Raw genomic sequence first — 13,123 nt, forward strand, 5'->3', positions numbered from 1 at the left:
ATCCAAAAAATAAAGCCGATCTCTCCTAATCTTCGTTGCTTTGCTGGAACATTGAGGAGCTTTTTTTCAAAAAAGGCAACTGCCATGCTCATAAAGTTGTGGATGATATAACGACTTGTGCCGAGTAGTTCTGGGGCGAATTATAACTGGAACCTGTCGGAGCACTTTTTTGTATATTTCAAAGTAATTTAACGGATTGTTCGTTCACTAGGTAAGGAATAACAATACGTCTGATCAGACTGTAATTAGTTGATGGACATGCATCAAAAAAACACAACTTGTTCATCTTGTTGTTTTTTGTTGTAAATTTTTGAAGCGATATCGTTATGTTGAACCAGGATAATTTATTATTATTTCAATTATTGTCCTGGCAACAACAACAACACTGACGCAAAAGATACACAGAAATTAGTTGGGTATACCGGATGAGAGTTTATTGTATAGATGTTCTGGTATGACGGGTGAGAGTCCCGTTTTCTCACGGAGTCTGTTCCTTGAATTCGTATTCTTCATTCTTATTTAGTCGGAAGAATCGCGGATTCCATTGAACACCTTCTTTCTGTCGAGCCGCAGCTTCCTCTCGTTGGCGATTTTCAATGAGCGTTTTTTCCTCGGTCGCAGTATCCATATCGTTGCACTTGATGGCGGCTGTGACCTTTGACCACAGACTAAAAAAAAAAGGAAAATAATAAAAATCAGTACAAAAAAAATACACCAAATGATATCATCATTTTTGCAACCAAGTTGATATTAATACTTACCGTCTGGATTCCAGTGGTTCTTGATCTTTTTCATCCTGAACCAGTTTTGCATGAATCGAAGCTGTTTTCACATTGAAAAATGATTCTTTGGCGGAACTCTAAATATCCCAAACAAGGCAGGTTGAGATCTCGGAGATTCTCCGCTTCAAGTTTTAGTTTCGATCACTTACTTTTGTGGATTTGATGAAAAGCTCGTTGGCCCAAGTGCCCGAAATCTCGTACAAGACTTCACCTGTTGATTCCTTTTTGATTTTGCCAATCACACCGTGATAATGACCGGAAAAGAATCCCTACAGGGGTCCCGAGAAAATCCGATAAGCAAACAATTGGACAATGGGGGATGTCCCACGCAAAAAAGATCCCGATTGTACCTTTGTTTTGAAATCCAGTTCGCAAACCAGGTCACTGGTCACGCATCGAACCATGCACTGATCTCCGAGTTCCATGATCATCTTACCGACTAGATCAAAATTAGAATCACCCAGAGAAAAAAGAATCAATGTTCATGAGAAAAAAAAAACCATAATGCGCAGTGATCAATTCAAACTTACATAAGATGCCTCTTGCATAAACATTAGGATTCGTGATATCGTAAGTCTCATTGTGAAGATGGGCAAATGTGATTCGGGAGTAACCTTTCATGATCGTCGCCGCACTGTTTCCGAGAAACTTGGCTTTCGGATGTGCTTCTCCTTGGATATAAATACCGTGCTTGGGATTCTCATAGTGATATGCGGAAATGGGAGGGTGATGCGATACTTGCTCGGCGACGTAAGAAGCTTCGGTGCCGTCATCAAACCGCCATTGGCAGCGGAAAAACTCGCCCAAAACTGGATTGTATGGTTTTTTTACACCCTACCATTGTTATTTCAATTGTTAATATTCTGATTTGGTCCGGTGACAATCCCTCGGAACGGCGAATCCCATGAGAAAAAAAAAAAAAAAAAATTGAAAAAATAAAACAAAGAATAACAGAGGACAGAAGAGGGAAAAAAGAGAAACTGGTCGAAAACCATAATCAGGACAACATTCACCTTTGCTTTTACATGCCAGCCTGAAAGGAAATATTTGGTCACGGCCACAAAACGTTCGACAGGATCGGTCATTCGACTTGCTCTAAACCAAAAGAAAATTTCAGTGAATGGTTAACTGGCAGTGACGACAAAGAGATAAATTCGACAGTTACTGTATACATAAGTCGGGGTGGCTCATAAAGTCGGTGATTTTCTCGAGCATACTACGAGGTTCCAACACAAAGGTCGGTAAAGTGACACGCGACAGATCCATGTCTTTCCGCATCTGACTTATAATGCCCATAATGATGCTACGGTTGCCGCCTTCCAATACTTCGGTGTTGGCAGCATCGTCGTCGGGAAAGGCGTCTTCAGCTGTGTTTTTTCGGCTCATATTACAAGGCGAACAAAGGGACCAACCAAGAAAAAAAAAAAAAAAAGAAAACGAAAGAAGGGGATTTGGAAAAACGTGATGGAACGAGTGATTTTGAGACCCAGAAAAAAATCCCGGGTTTTTGTAACAAGTCCATCACACCCGACGACCGAAAGTGGGACCCCTGATCTGTTGTATGCTCCTCCTTTTCATACAAACCGAACAAAAAATGCGACAACACCCATAAAAACTAAAGAACATTATAGAAAACAGCTATAAAAAGTTGCAATCACAAAAAAAAAAGTATATTTAGGAGACTTTGGTCTAAAGAATCAAAAAAATCACTGCTCCTTTTCAACATTTCTGCACCGCAAAAAAAAAGGGAACGGACCTGTCCAAAGGTGAAGACGATCCGAGGGTTTTCGGAGTTTAAAGTTATCCTAAGTACGCACGTGACTGGAGTCCGGATCCCGGAATTTTTGAGAAATGAAGCTCAGAGTCCCTTATTGCCAGTCGAACTGTGGACACTGTGATCCTTCTTTCACATCGACAAGGTAAAAGAGATGCCATCCATCCATCCTTCTATATCAAACGCACGTAGTAATCCCAATTATCTCTTTGACGATTCTCTAGAGCCGCATTATGGTTGCTTTGAATTTGCCCGCTGACGTTTTGGCCAGCGCTGATGGCTCTCGCAAGCTTTTCAACAAGTGGTCGTACGAGGATGTTGAGGTCAAGGACATTTCCCTTCAGGATTACATCCAAGTCCGTCAGCACGTCTACTTGCCCCACACTGCCGGTCGCTTCGCTGTCAAGCGTTTCCGTAAGGCTCAGGTATGCAAAATCAACTACGAAAAAAAAGGACATTCGCCCATTGGACAATACGGATATATGGAGAGAAAAAAAACCGAGGAAAACGAGATACAAACCACACAAGGGAGAAAACTATGGAGACAATGGGCAAAAAAATAAATGGAAGGAAAATTATGGATGGGATTGCCGTACTCACCTTGGAATTCTCTCGCATTATGTGTAGTGCCCCATTGTTGAGCGTTTGACCAACTCTCTCATGATGCACGGTCGCAACAACGGCAAGAAGTTGTTGGCTGCTCGCATTGTTCAGCACGCTTTCGAAATCATCAACTTGTTGACCGACCAGAACCCCATCCAGGTTCTCGTCGATGCCATCATCAATACCGGTCCCCGTGAAGATTCCACCCGTATCGGTTCCGCTGGTACCGTCCGTCGTCAGGCCGTTGATGTTTCTCCTCTCCGCCGTGTCAACCAGTCCATTGCTTTGTTGACGACCGGTACTCGTGAAGCTGCTTTCCGCAACGTCAAGACCATTGCTGAATGCCTTGCTGATGAGTTGATCAACGCCGCCAAGGGTTCCTCCAACTCTTATGCCATCAAGAAGAAGGACGAACTCGAACGTGTTGCCAAGTGTAAGTTTTTTATTACCGTTTATCGTTTATCATTGGTTCCTATGATGCTAATTCGGCTTTTTTTTTTCTCTTTTTACAGCCAACCGTTAAATTTCGTGTATATGTGCTTCATGGCGACCTTGTAGAGTTTCCAATAAAAAAAAATTCCATATTCGAAAAAAAATGCTGGCTGATTTTACTTTTGGTTTTTCTATTCATTATCTTCTTGGGCGTAATATAACTTCTTTTCCTCGATTTGCTGCTCAATGCTTTGTAAATTAGGCAGGTTTAGATAAGAGTTATGGTAACCGACGACTTCATCCATCGGCATGTGAGGAATCATGTTTCTATTGAAAAACCACAAGCATCCATAAGCACATGTTTTTTAAGTGGGCGAGGTTTGTAATCCTTTTTTCGTTCTCGCTTACCTTCTTGGTGAAACCTTCAAGCAATGCTCTGCATCCATTTGAAGGTCCAAGACGCTGTCATAGTGTGCACCAGGACTGAACCCAATTCGTAGAGAATATTCTTTGGCCTTTCCGTTCATGTGTCGATTGCGCTCATACAGCTCAAAGGTGATTTGGGTTAAAACTAAGTAGAAAATCATTAGCACCCATCAAAACAAATAAGAAGGACAAGGTAATCCACTCACAGTCGAGTTCAGATAAGAGATTTCTTGGGAACTTGGTTGGAACACCTGATTGATAGACAAGGTTCAACAGAGCATGGACATGAGATTCTAATACAAAGAAAAGGCGGCCAATTAGAAGAAAGCGTCTACCAAGACCACTATCACTTGCGTTGTTACCTTTGGTGAAAAAGAGTCGCGTTCTTGGGTTATCAGAGGTTTTTATTTCCTCTAATTCACGCAGAATCGCTTTCAATAACGGTAAACTGATCAGTAAACCGATATTCTTCTTCTCTGCGTCGGTGATGCCGTACTCTTGCGGGGCCACAAAGTTGAAAAGCACACGCATGTACATGTACAAGTTTCGCAAATCCGTACTACTTCCTTCCTTGTCATCGTCGTTGCAGAAAATGGCCTCCAAAAATGTGCGGTTGTGCAGTGCATCGTATTTCAATGAATCGTACAATTCTGGAATACCGGCAGGATCGGGGTTGCCATCGGCATCACAAAACGTTTTGAACATCTTTTCCCATCGCTCTTTGAACAGATTGGGCGATTCAAAACAACACCAGCGTCTCTGAATGGCATTCACATCCTTTGTAGCCCAGTTATGGTGCATGGTAGCACGCATACGAGCCATAATGGTCTGAACTTCTTGCGATACCATGTGGGGTTGTGGCATGTCCGTTGGCCATCCTGCTTGGGCCAGTTGTAAAGGGGACACTTCATATCCAGATCGTAATAACGTCTTGAGCTCTTTCTTTACGGCATCCATTTGCTCTTTGGCAGCATTGCTGTCATCCAAAAGATATTTGCTTTCCATAATCACGCCATCCACGGATTCCGGTTGGCCGAGGAACCAACGAGCAAACACGTCAGCTACAACGGAACCGTATTCAAAACAAGATTAACAACCAGTATGTCATTGTTTTTTTTTCTTCTTACCTGTGGCACGCACACGACGTTCAGAGCTACTATAAATTTCAATGTCATCGAAAATGTGTCGGTTCAAAATAATCATGTCTTTGCGTAAATTCTCTCCCAAATCGCGCGATTGATGAAGGCCGGCATGAGTAAACTGAGACAGAAAGAAAGAGACGACAATGAATAACCTCCTGAAAAGCCAAATGGTGCCCGTGAGATGACGGGTGAGCGAACTTGGGTACTTACCTCACCGCCCCATTTGAGGTTGACCTTGAGTTGTCTCAGTTCGCCTGTTTCCTTATCAAACAATGGCTTCAGCTGAACTTTGGTGCCTGGTAATTCCGATTTCTTTTCCAAAATTTCTTTCATGGTCTTGAACTTTTCCGTATCTTCGTCGGGTTCGAGCGCCAAAGAAGCATCGATGGCTTCCGTCACCAGAGCCAATTGATGTTTTTGGCGGAATACCACTTCTTGCGTACTTCCCTGCAGTAAATCGATAAAGGGTTGCGATTTGACCGATGTTTTATGTTTGTTCTTTGGTGTGCGATCCGCGTGACGGAAGACGGCCACAAATCCTTTGAGGCGCCAAGAACTTTCGGGAGCAATTTCCGGTGGCATCATATCGCCAATGGACGGTTGACGCTGGACGCTGCGGAAGAATGTTTCGCTCAACAACCGAGCACACTGATCGTAATAGAATTCATTGCCTTTGACAAAACTCCAGCCATTGACGTCGATGACGTACGATTTGCCATCCACTCGGAGGAGATCCAAACCGCACACAGTCTGTCCAAACGCATTCGATACTTTGCGTGCAATTTCTTCTTCTTCCAAGGTCAGTTTTGTGCAATATCTAATTTCCTTGCCCTCGGTATTTCGTTTTACAAGGCCGTCCACTGTAGGTGATCTATGAAAAAAAAAAAAAAAAAAAAAAAAACCATGATGCAGATAAGTGATCTATTCAGAAGAAAAATAAAGGTGACAATGGGTTTTATAATTACTTTCTCGTTTCGGCATGAATAAAGGTTGGACCCACGGTGTACACCTTGATATCTTCGCTATTTTCAGCGTCCATCATTTTTTCGTATACCCAAGATCCAGTCAATGACGGTGTTTCCAGCTCTGGGTCAAAGGCACTTGATTTATTGCCGACCTAAAAACGTATGGCTTGTTAATCGGAGATCCCGCGCATCTCTTTTTCTCTCCCACTCTCTTGCCTTGCGGAATAAGCGTCTTCCTCCTCCGCCTTTACGTTCGGAATAGTAAATATTGATGTTGTGATCTTCACCGTCGGCCGGCTTTTCGATAAAGGTTTTATTCAGGCGCTGACCGTCGACTTGGATAGAATCTTTGGCGATGCGCACGACATCCGAGTTTTTGGAATATTTGAATATAACACGTTCCATATCCATACCCGTACACACTTCGAAAGCGCGCGCAGCGTCCGCATCCACTTTGGCTCCCCCATCGCGGGATACAACCAATCGAGGCGGTGTGGGAACACCAATAGCATCTAATACGGCTAACACCACACGTCGATCCCACAGTAAGGACTGCATACACACGTTGTTGACCGAGAATGGTTTTCGTAGCTTTTCATACTGGATCGCTTTATCCAACGGAAATCCACCCGAGAAAAAACAGATCAAAAAGTCACAACCTGGCCAATTTTCCACCTCTACAATAATACGATTGAGTCGAATGCTTCCTTCACTTTTAATTTTTGAGAACCGACCTTCGTCCAAAATGGTCTTATCGCCAAAGATGACAATATCAAAGTCACCATAGGCCAACAAACGATTGAGTATATGGCGCATAGGCTTCGATCGTGCCTTCTTATCAAGTGCACACACGCCCACGACATCTATTCGAATCCAACACAAATCATTTCAGAACCCATGCATACGACAACCAACTGCCCATAGTCCGCGTTAAGCCACCTACATTTGCCTCTGCTCGATGTTGGTGAATTCACTTCCAACGTGGCTGAACCCGGCGTCATGGTTAATGATAACAAGGTATATTTTGCACAATGAAAGGCAAAAGCAAAAAGATTAAGAAAAAAAGATTTAAAAAAAAAAAAGTAAAATCTCAGCTTAACGGTGATCGAAGCGATGGACAACCGTAGAAATGTGTTTCATTGTAATGTGCTTATGTAATGCGTTAGGTTTCTCAACATGTCAAGAAATTTTGGCATTGACAGAATTGACGTCTTCATCCACAAGTTGCTTCACTGCTGCAAGTATGGTTATTTATTTTCCCCTCTTTTTCGTGTCAATAGCGGTTCACAAGGACTGATGAAAGACCGAGACACTGGCAACTCAAGTTTCATCATTTTAAGATCCCGGTTTCGGAATATGAATGAACAGCAGCGTCACAAAATGACGATTTTTTGGCTGGTCTCACAGAAGGCAGCTTCTTTTTGACCCACATCCCACAACTGCAGCCCCATTGACGACTCTCAATTGTTGCTGCGAAAGGAGAACACGGCCCGCAAGTTATGGATATTTCACTATAAATAAATATCGCTTCCAATAGCCAGAAGAAGAGGTATCTCTTGCTTTCTTTATTTTATTTTTCTCTTTCCCAGTTCTTCCTTTCATTTTTATTTTTCTTTCCATTCCATATGATTTATCCTAATCACTTTTTCATGCCATTTAGCATGTCAAGATTAAACCACTCTAATCCGCGTTCTCTGCATTCGCCTTCTGCAACCAGCTCTGATGAGGAAGTAGACATTACCGAAGATCCTATCGATGAAGGCGTGATTCAGTGCGTCTGCGATTCCACCGATGACGACGGATTCACTATTCAGTGCGAAAAATGTCTGGTGTGGCAACATGCATTTTGTGTCAAAATCAAAAAGAACAATATCCCTGAACATTACCTCTGCAATCGCTGCGATCGGAAAGCATTCATCCAACGACGATCCGCGGATTCGTTAAAACGACGCAAGGGAAGCTCTTCTGCATCCAATGCTTTATCACTGGAGAATAAAGACGTGAAAAGGCCCTTGCCGCCCACCGATACGTCGCCCAGTGACAACAAAAGGCGTGCGACAAATAGCACCGACGCCAAAACGAAGAAACAGCATTTTCGTGACATTTACAACAGCACGCGTGACAATGACGAATGGCAGCCACGTTCCGCTACAGTCAAGAAACCTAAATTGTCTCAACGGATCGCCGTACGGAAACGCCCTGTTTCTGACGATGACGAACAAGACGACGAAGATCTTTTGGGTTCTCCTTACGATTTCTCCAGAGTGACTGTCCGAAAACAGAAACAAAAGCTCGCTGCGGATAAAAAATCAAAAATGGGGACCAAGAGCAAGGTAGTGAGACAGATATTCAAAGAAGGTCTTGAACAATGGAGAGATCCGAAAGCCGCTACTGCTAGTCAGTTTGTCGTGATGGATAGTAACACGCTGCTTCCTTCCATTCCTAAAGCGTCTGCTCGACCGTTATGGAAATCACTACATGGGGCACCTTTAGGCCGCGATGACCCCTCCGTAAGAAAGGGAGTCTTTGCAGATATTCATATACCAGCCGATCGATTTCTGATGGAAGTGAACGGAAACGTCATGCTTAAATCCGAATACAAATGCGATCCTACCAACGAATTCCCCATCCTTGGCACGCCTCGTGCTCATGTCATTTTTTATCCGTCGCTGGATCTCTGCATCGACACTAAGAATAGTCACAGCCATGTACGGTACATTCGCCGGTCATGTCATCCCAACGCCGACGTACGCTGTATTGTCTTGCCTCATGCCAAAGACGATCAAACCATTCATCTTGGCGTCTTTACACGAGAACATGTGGATAAAGGGGAAGAAATCACCATTGGATGGAACTGGCAGCGTGGCCATGTGGCGTGGAAAAAAAGTATCGAATGGCAGAAACAGGAAAACGGGATAAAGGAGCCTCAAACCTTGACAGAGGACGAAAAACGCGACAAATTGACCGCCATGCAAAAGATGTTGCGTCTATTCACGGAAGAGTTTGGCGAATGTGCTTGTCGAGATAAGGAAACGTGTCTGATTGAGTACATGAAGGACGAGATTGAAGAAGACGGAGATCTCTTGTCAGACGACGGAGAAGGCATGAAAAAGAAATCCGGCCGTTCGGGCAGCACCAAAAGTCCACCATTTCCCATGAAGACCAAAGGTCAAACTCGACGGGGCAGCGATGCGGTCTCGCCAAAGCAGAAGAAAGGTAGTGCAAGTGGAAAATTGAGTCGCCCCGAAATGGAGACCATGCGATTGGATACGGAGCGATTGCCACGTTCAGATTACACTCACTTTCATGATTCGGACTTGACCATCACCAACTCTCATCTCCCGAACAAACCATGGGGTAACAAAAAGGCATCATTGAAACATGAATCCGGTGTCTCATCTGCCGAAGAGGATGCAATGGAAATTGATGTAACGACGACTTCGCCGAACTCACGTCGACCTTCCATCTCTGTCAAAGATACAGAGAGTGACAGCGAAATCCTGGATATCATTGGCGACACGGATGCTTCTGGATTTGACAACAAAGACCTTTATCCTTCTGGCCCCCAAAGTTTAGATACCCATACCAGGGCAGCCAAAGTACGACGATTAAACCATGGTTTGACCGTCTCATCCGCCAGCAACGGAGAGTCGCTGTCTCCGCAAAAGATGATTTCCAAATTACCCTGCAAAAAGCTCTGGATGCGCAATTATCTGCAAGAAAAAGCCGCTGCTGAAAAGGCGCAAGAATACCCAGCATCAAGTAAGTACCTTGGCGGCCCTTGTTGGTTTGATGGCCTGTTCAGTGCAGCAGCAGCAGTGATTCTCATCCCATTGTCTCCTTTTTTAGATCCTTCCGCATCTTCTGTGAAGAAAGAAAAGGCGGAGATCTCGCCGCCGCCGCCGCCACAAAAAGACATTAATATTTTCTCCCCTTCTTCGAGCCTTAAACAGGAACCTGTATCAACTACCGACACATCATTCACTACCGTTACTGCCCCATCCTCTTCCCTCCCATCCAACTCTTACGCTTTGACCCAAGAGCAGGAGTTTGACGAACTTATGATGGACGATGGACAATTGAGCGTTGCGAGCTCTGCTTCGACCCTTCCGCTGGACGATGGTCATCGAAGCGATCTTGACGACGCCAATGAGCTTTCTTTCAAATCCATGGATGATCATCAGTTGTTACCATCTTTGGAACCGTCGGCGGACCCTGCAGCTGTGGATTTGCCAAGTACCTTGCCCAACGTATCTGAATCCAAAGATGATGACATGGTCAAGTCTGAACAGACTGAAAATGTGCTCAATGACATTTTACAGGTGGAGGAGGAAAAGACCACGGATACAACAGCGCCATCTGCGTCGACTGTCAAGGAAGAGCACAATCGTGAATCAAATGCCGAGAAGAGCTCCAAAACAGTCGCCTCTGAAGCACGCTCTGAGCTCACCAACCCTGCATCGAAAGAGGACATTTGTGCGACCGGTGCCAATGTCGAGACGACGCAAGCTGTAGAGACCAAACCGGTGAAAATTAAACTGTCTCTTCAAGAATATCTTTCACGGAGGGCAACCAAAGGAGCTGTCCAAGAATCGACACCTTCAACCTTACCTGCCGAAGCAGCTGAAAATATACCTTCGGTTCGACCACAAGATCCCCATGAACCTCCCGTTGTCAATGCATCAGACACATCTACACCCACCGTATCCCTCAACCATGTGTAATTTCGCGCTATTCTTTAATCTAAGCGCATGCGCTTTCCACTTTCACCACATGCGATTTTTTCACAAAAATACTTGATTCTCTTGTGATTCGTTGCCGCAGCGTTTTCACACAATTCCTGCAAATCCCTCCTCCCCTACCCCATTCAAGGAGTAACTAGCATCCACTATTAGCACCAGTACATACATTCTATTTGCATATTTGCTCATGTCAATCTTTTAATCATTGTTTCACTTATTTTCTCGCTTTGAAAAATCGAAACATTTGTGTCTACCGTTCTACACATTGCGATTCAATTCGTATTGTATGTTCTTGATTTTGCGCTTACTTTACAGTCAAATTCTACAACAGGTTTTACTTGTTGCTCAATTATGTGTATGAACTTATTGGGGGGTGGGTTGCAAAAGAGGCCTTAAAATTGATGGGAAAAAAAAAAGTGATAATTAAATTGATTGATCTATACATTCATTAACAAGGGTTCGCTTTCTTCGGTAGAAGGGTGTCTAAGGTTGAATTGTGGCGAGTCAACGGTGATCAGGTCGCGGCTACTATGCGGGTTGACATTTCGCTGGGCAGCTAAACCGTCGTTGTTTGGCAACCCGGATAAGAACGTACGAAGTTCAACCACAAACTGCTGTAACGCGCGTTGTTCGGTGTGTCCGCATACAAAGCCTACAATAAGACAGATCGGCGCCGCAGCCGCACATAAAATCATCAAAAATCCGCCAAAAACAGCAAGAATGGTCGCAATCATTTCGCGTCGGTCATCGGACGCGTAGTAGATCGGCACGACAATCATGACAGCGTACAAGGCCAAGATGAGAAAGACGCATGTCACGAGCCACCCCAGTAATATGTTGGCCTTGCGACGGGTGGCTACATGATCTCTATGTAAAAGGTTGATGATGTCTCGGACGATGATGGGTGAAATACGTGAAAAGGTAGGACGTGTCAGTTGGGAGCATTGAGGAGCGATATTGTTGCCCATGGCAGAGGCATTCGACTGGCATGAAAAAATTGAATGCACCGCGAAATGATCGGAATAACACATGTGCGTGTTTGCTATGAAGTCGGTGAAAGCGACATTGGAACTGATACATGATAATTCGGGGGTGCGGCGATAAAAGATATAATCCAATCGATCACCGATATTTTTATCGCGAGCTTGTTGCTTGAGAAAATGCTTGGACCACGAGTTTTCTGGTGAATCGCAAGTGATACCAAAGTGATGTATACAGTCTCTGCCGTGAATTTGATTTTGTTGAAATTGACGCATGCTTTCTTCCAAGCTACTTTCATGTGTCTCCAACCATGAATCGGTCATAAACGCATGATCTTTCAGTAACGCATAATTATAGCTCGTTGGTATACTGTTGAAATCGCCCGTCTATATCGAAAGGTCAATATTTTGTTGTTCGGTGGACGAGCAAGCATCCATTGTCGCGTGATACTCACCGCAATCACTTGCCGTCCCTGGGCTGCCGATGTACGTAGTAAATTGGCCAACTCCCACGACTCAGAGACTCGATGTCCTTCGTATTCATCAATTTTACCATAGCCAGCATGTAACTAACCAATTTGTATGAGCGATCACAGATAGGAATTATGGCACATCCCAACTTTTTTTTCACATACGTGGGTGGTAAACACTTCCAGGATGCCAATGGTGGGGTGTTCAATGCAGGCAGACCCACATCCTTTTCCAACGTAGAAATCGCCATGGAATATCTTCAACGGCCTGCCTGCCAACGAGTATCGGAGGTAGGATGATGAAATAATGGGATATCTCGAAAAAATTGCCAATCCACTACCAAGAGCCCCGCTGTAAAAGTACTTGCTGTATGGAAGATTATCGGCAACTCGGGATTTGATATACTCGTAGTCTTGCGACACCCACAGTTCTTGCAACGTTACGATATCGTACTCCTGTTGACTAACAGCATCGCCTATCGCTCTTAACCGAAATTGCCGTTGCTTCGATACAAATTTCAGACCCCTACAAAGCCATGGTGATGTATATTAGTGTGCGAGCATGCCGCTGGAATCCTTTTCGGTTCGAGATGCCATACCAGCAATTCAATGATAGCACCGACAATTGTTGGGCATCGGATTGCATAGCGTATCAATCTTGACTATATTTCTATGTTACGTGTTCTGAGATGAAGATGGTGACAGCGCCACTTTTTTACGGAGATTTTATTGAGGTGTTTGGTTGCAAATATCTGGAGACAATAAAAGAAGGAACAAAAAGTCCGTTTTCTGCATGTCTTTTTTCGC

At 44.1% G+C, this 13,123-nt stretch overlaps 5 protein-coding genes across 5 annotated transcripts; 2 read left to right on the top strand and 3 right to left on the bottom strand.

Annotated features, from left to right (window-relative positions):
• Nucleotides 1–257: 257 nt before the first annotated feature.
• BYT42DRAFT_587925 (uncharacterized protein) lies at nt 258–2,208 on the bottom strand. The gene is made up of 7 exons (XM_051570220.1): nt 1,948–2,208; nt 1,796–1,877; nt 1,313–1,616; nt 1,133–1,221; nt 932–1,051; nt 762–859; nt 258–668 (listed from the first exon to the last, which is right to left on the bottom strand). The coding sequence occupies exons 1-7, from the start codon at nt 2,166–2,168 to the stop codon at nt 479–481; spliced, it is 1,104 nt and encodes a 367-aa protein (XP_051418928.1). The 5' UTR covers nt 2,169–2,208; the 3' UTR covers nt 258–478.
• A 581-nt stretch (nt 2,209–2,789) lies between these two features.
• BYT42DRAFT_648882 (40S ribosomal protein S5) lies at nt 2,790–3,682 on the top strand (the record flags this gene model as incomplete). The annotated part of the gene is made up of 3 exons (XM_051572752.1): nt 2,790–2,981; nt 3,184–3,592; nt 3,672–3,682. 3 exons carry the CDS (start codon nt 2,790–2,792, stop codon nt 3,680–3,682), a joined length of 612 nt encoding a protein of 203 aa, XP_051418929.1.
• Nucleotides 3,683–3,749: 67 nt separating this feature from the next.
• BYT42DRAFT_143639 (histidine phosphatase superfamily-domain-containing protein) lies at nt 3,750–7,542 on the bottom strand. The gene is made up of 10 exons (XM_051562252.1): nt 7,068–7,542; nt 6,859–6,987; nt 6,341–6,801; nt 6,125–6,276; nt 5,370–6,030; nt 5,145–5,277; nt 4,380–5,078; nt 4,224–4,310; nt 4,000–4,162; nt 3,750–3,918 (listed from the first exon to the last, which is right to left on the bottom strand). The coding sequence occupies exons 1-10, from the start codon at nt 7,123–7,125 to the stop codon at nt 3,783–3,785; spliced, it is 2,679 nt and encodes an 892-aa protein (XP_051418930.1). The 5' UTR covers nt 7,126–7,542; the 3' UTR covers nt 3,750–3,782.
• A 6-nt stretch (nt 7,543–7,548) lies between these two features.
• Nucleotides 7,549–11,076, top strand: BYT42DRAFT_143764 (uncharacterized protein). Its single transcript, XM_051562253.1, has 3 exons — nt 7,549–7,673; nt 7,785–9,886; nt 9,974–11,076. The coding sequence occupies exons 2-3, from the start codon at nt 7,786–7,788 to the stop codon at nt 10,846–10,848; spliced, it is 2,976 nt and encodes a 991-aa protein (XP_051418931.1). The 5' UTR covers nt 7,549–7,673; nt 7,785; the 3' UTR covers nt 10,849–11,076.
• A 227-nt stretch (nt 11,077–11,303) lies between these two features.
• BYT42DRAFT_549870 (Endonuclease/exonuclease/phosphatase) lies at nt 11,304–12,962 on the bottom strand (the record flags this gene model as incomplete). The annotated part of the gene is made up of 4 exons (XM_051566102.1): nt 11,304–12,233; nt 12,302–12,415; nt 12,482–12,842; nt 12,916–12,962. 4 exons carry the CDS (start codon nt 12,960–12,962, stop codon nt 11,304–11,306), a joined length of 1,452 nt encoding a protein of 483 aa, XP_051418932.1.
• Nucleotides 12,963–13,123: the final 161 nt, after the last annotated feature.

This window comes from Radiomyces spectabilis (genome assembly GCF_025331425.1).
Source record: "Radiomyces spectabilis strain NRRL 2753 chromosome Unknown BYT42scaffold_16, whole genome shotgun sequence".
In the NCBI taxonomy this organism is placed as follows: Eukaryota; Fungi; Mucoromycota; class Mucoromycetes; order Mucorales; family Radiomycetaceae; genus Radiomyces; species Radiomyces spectabilis.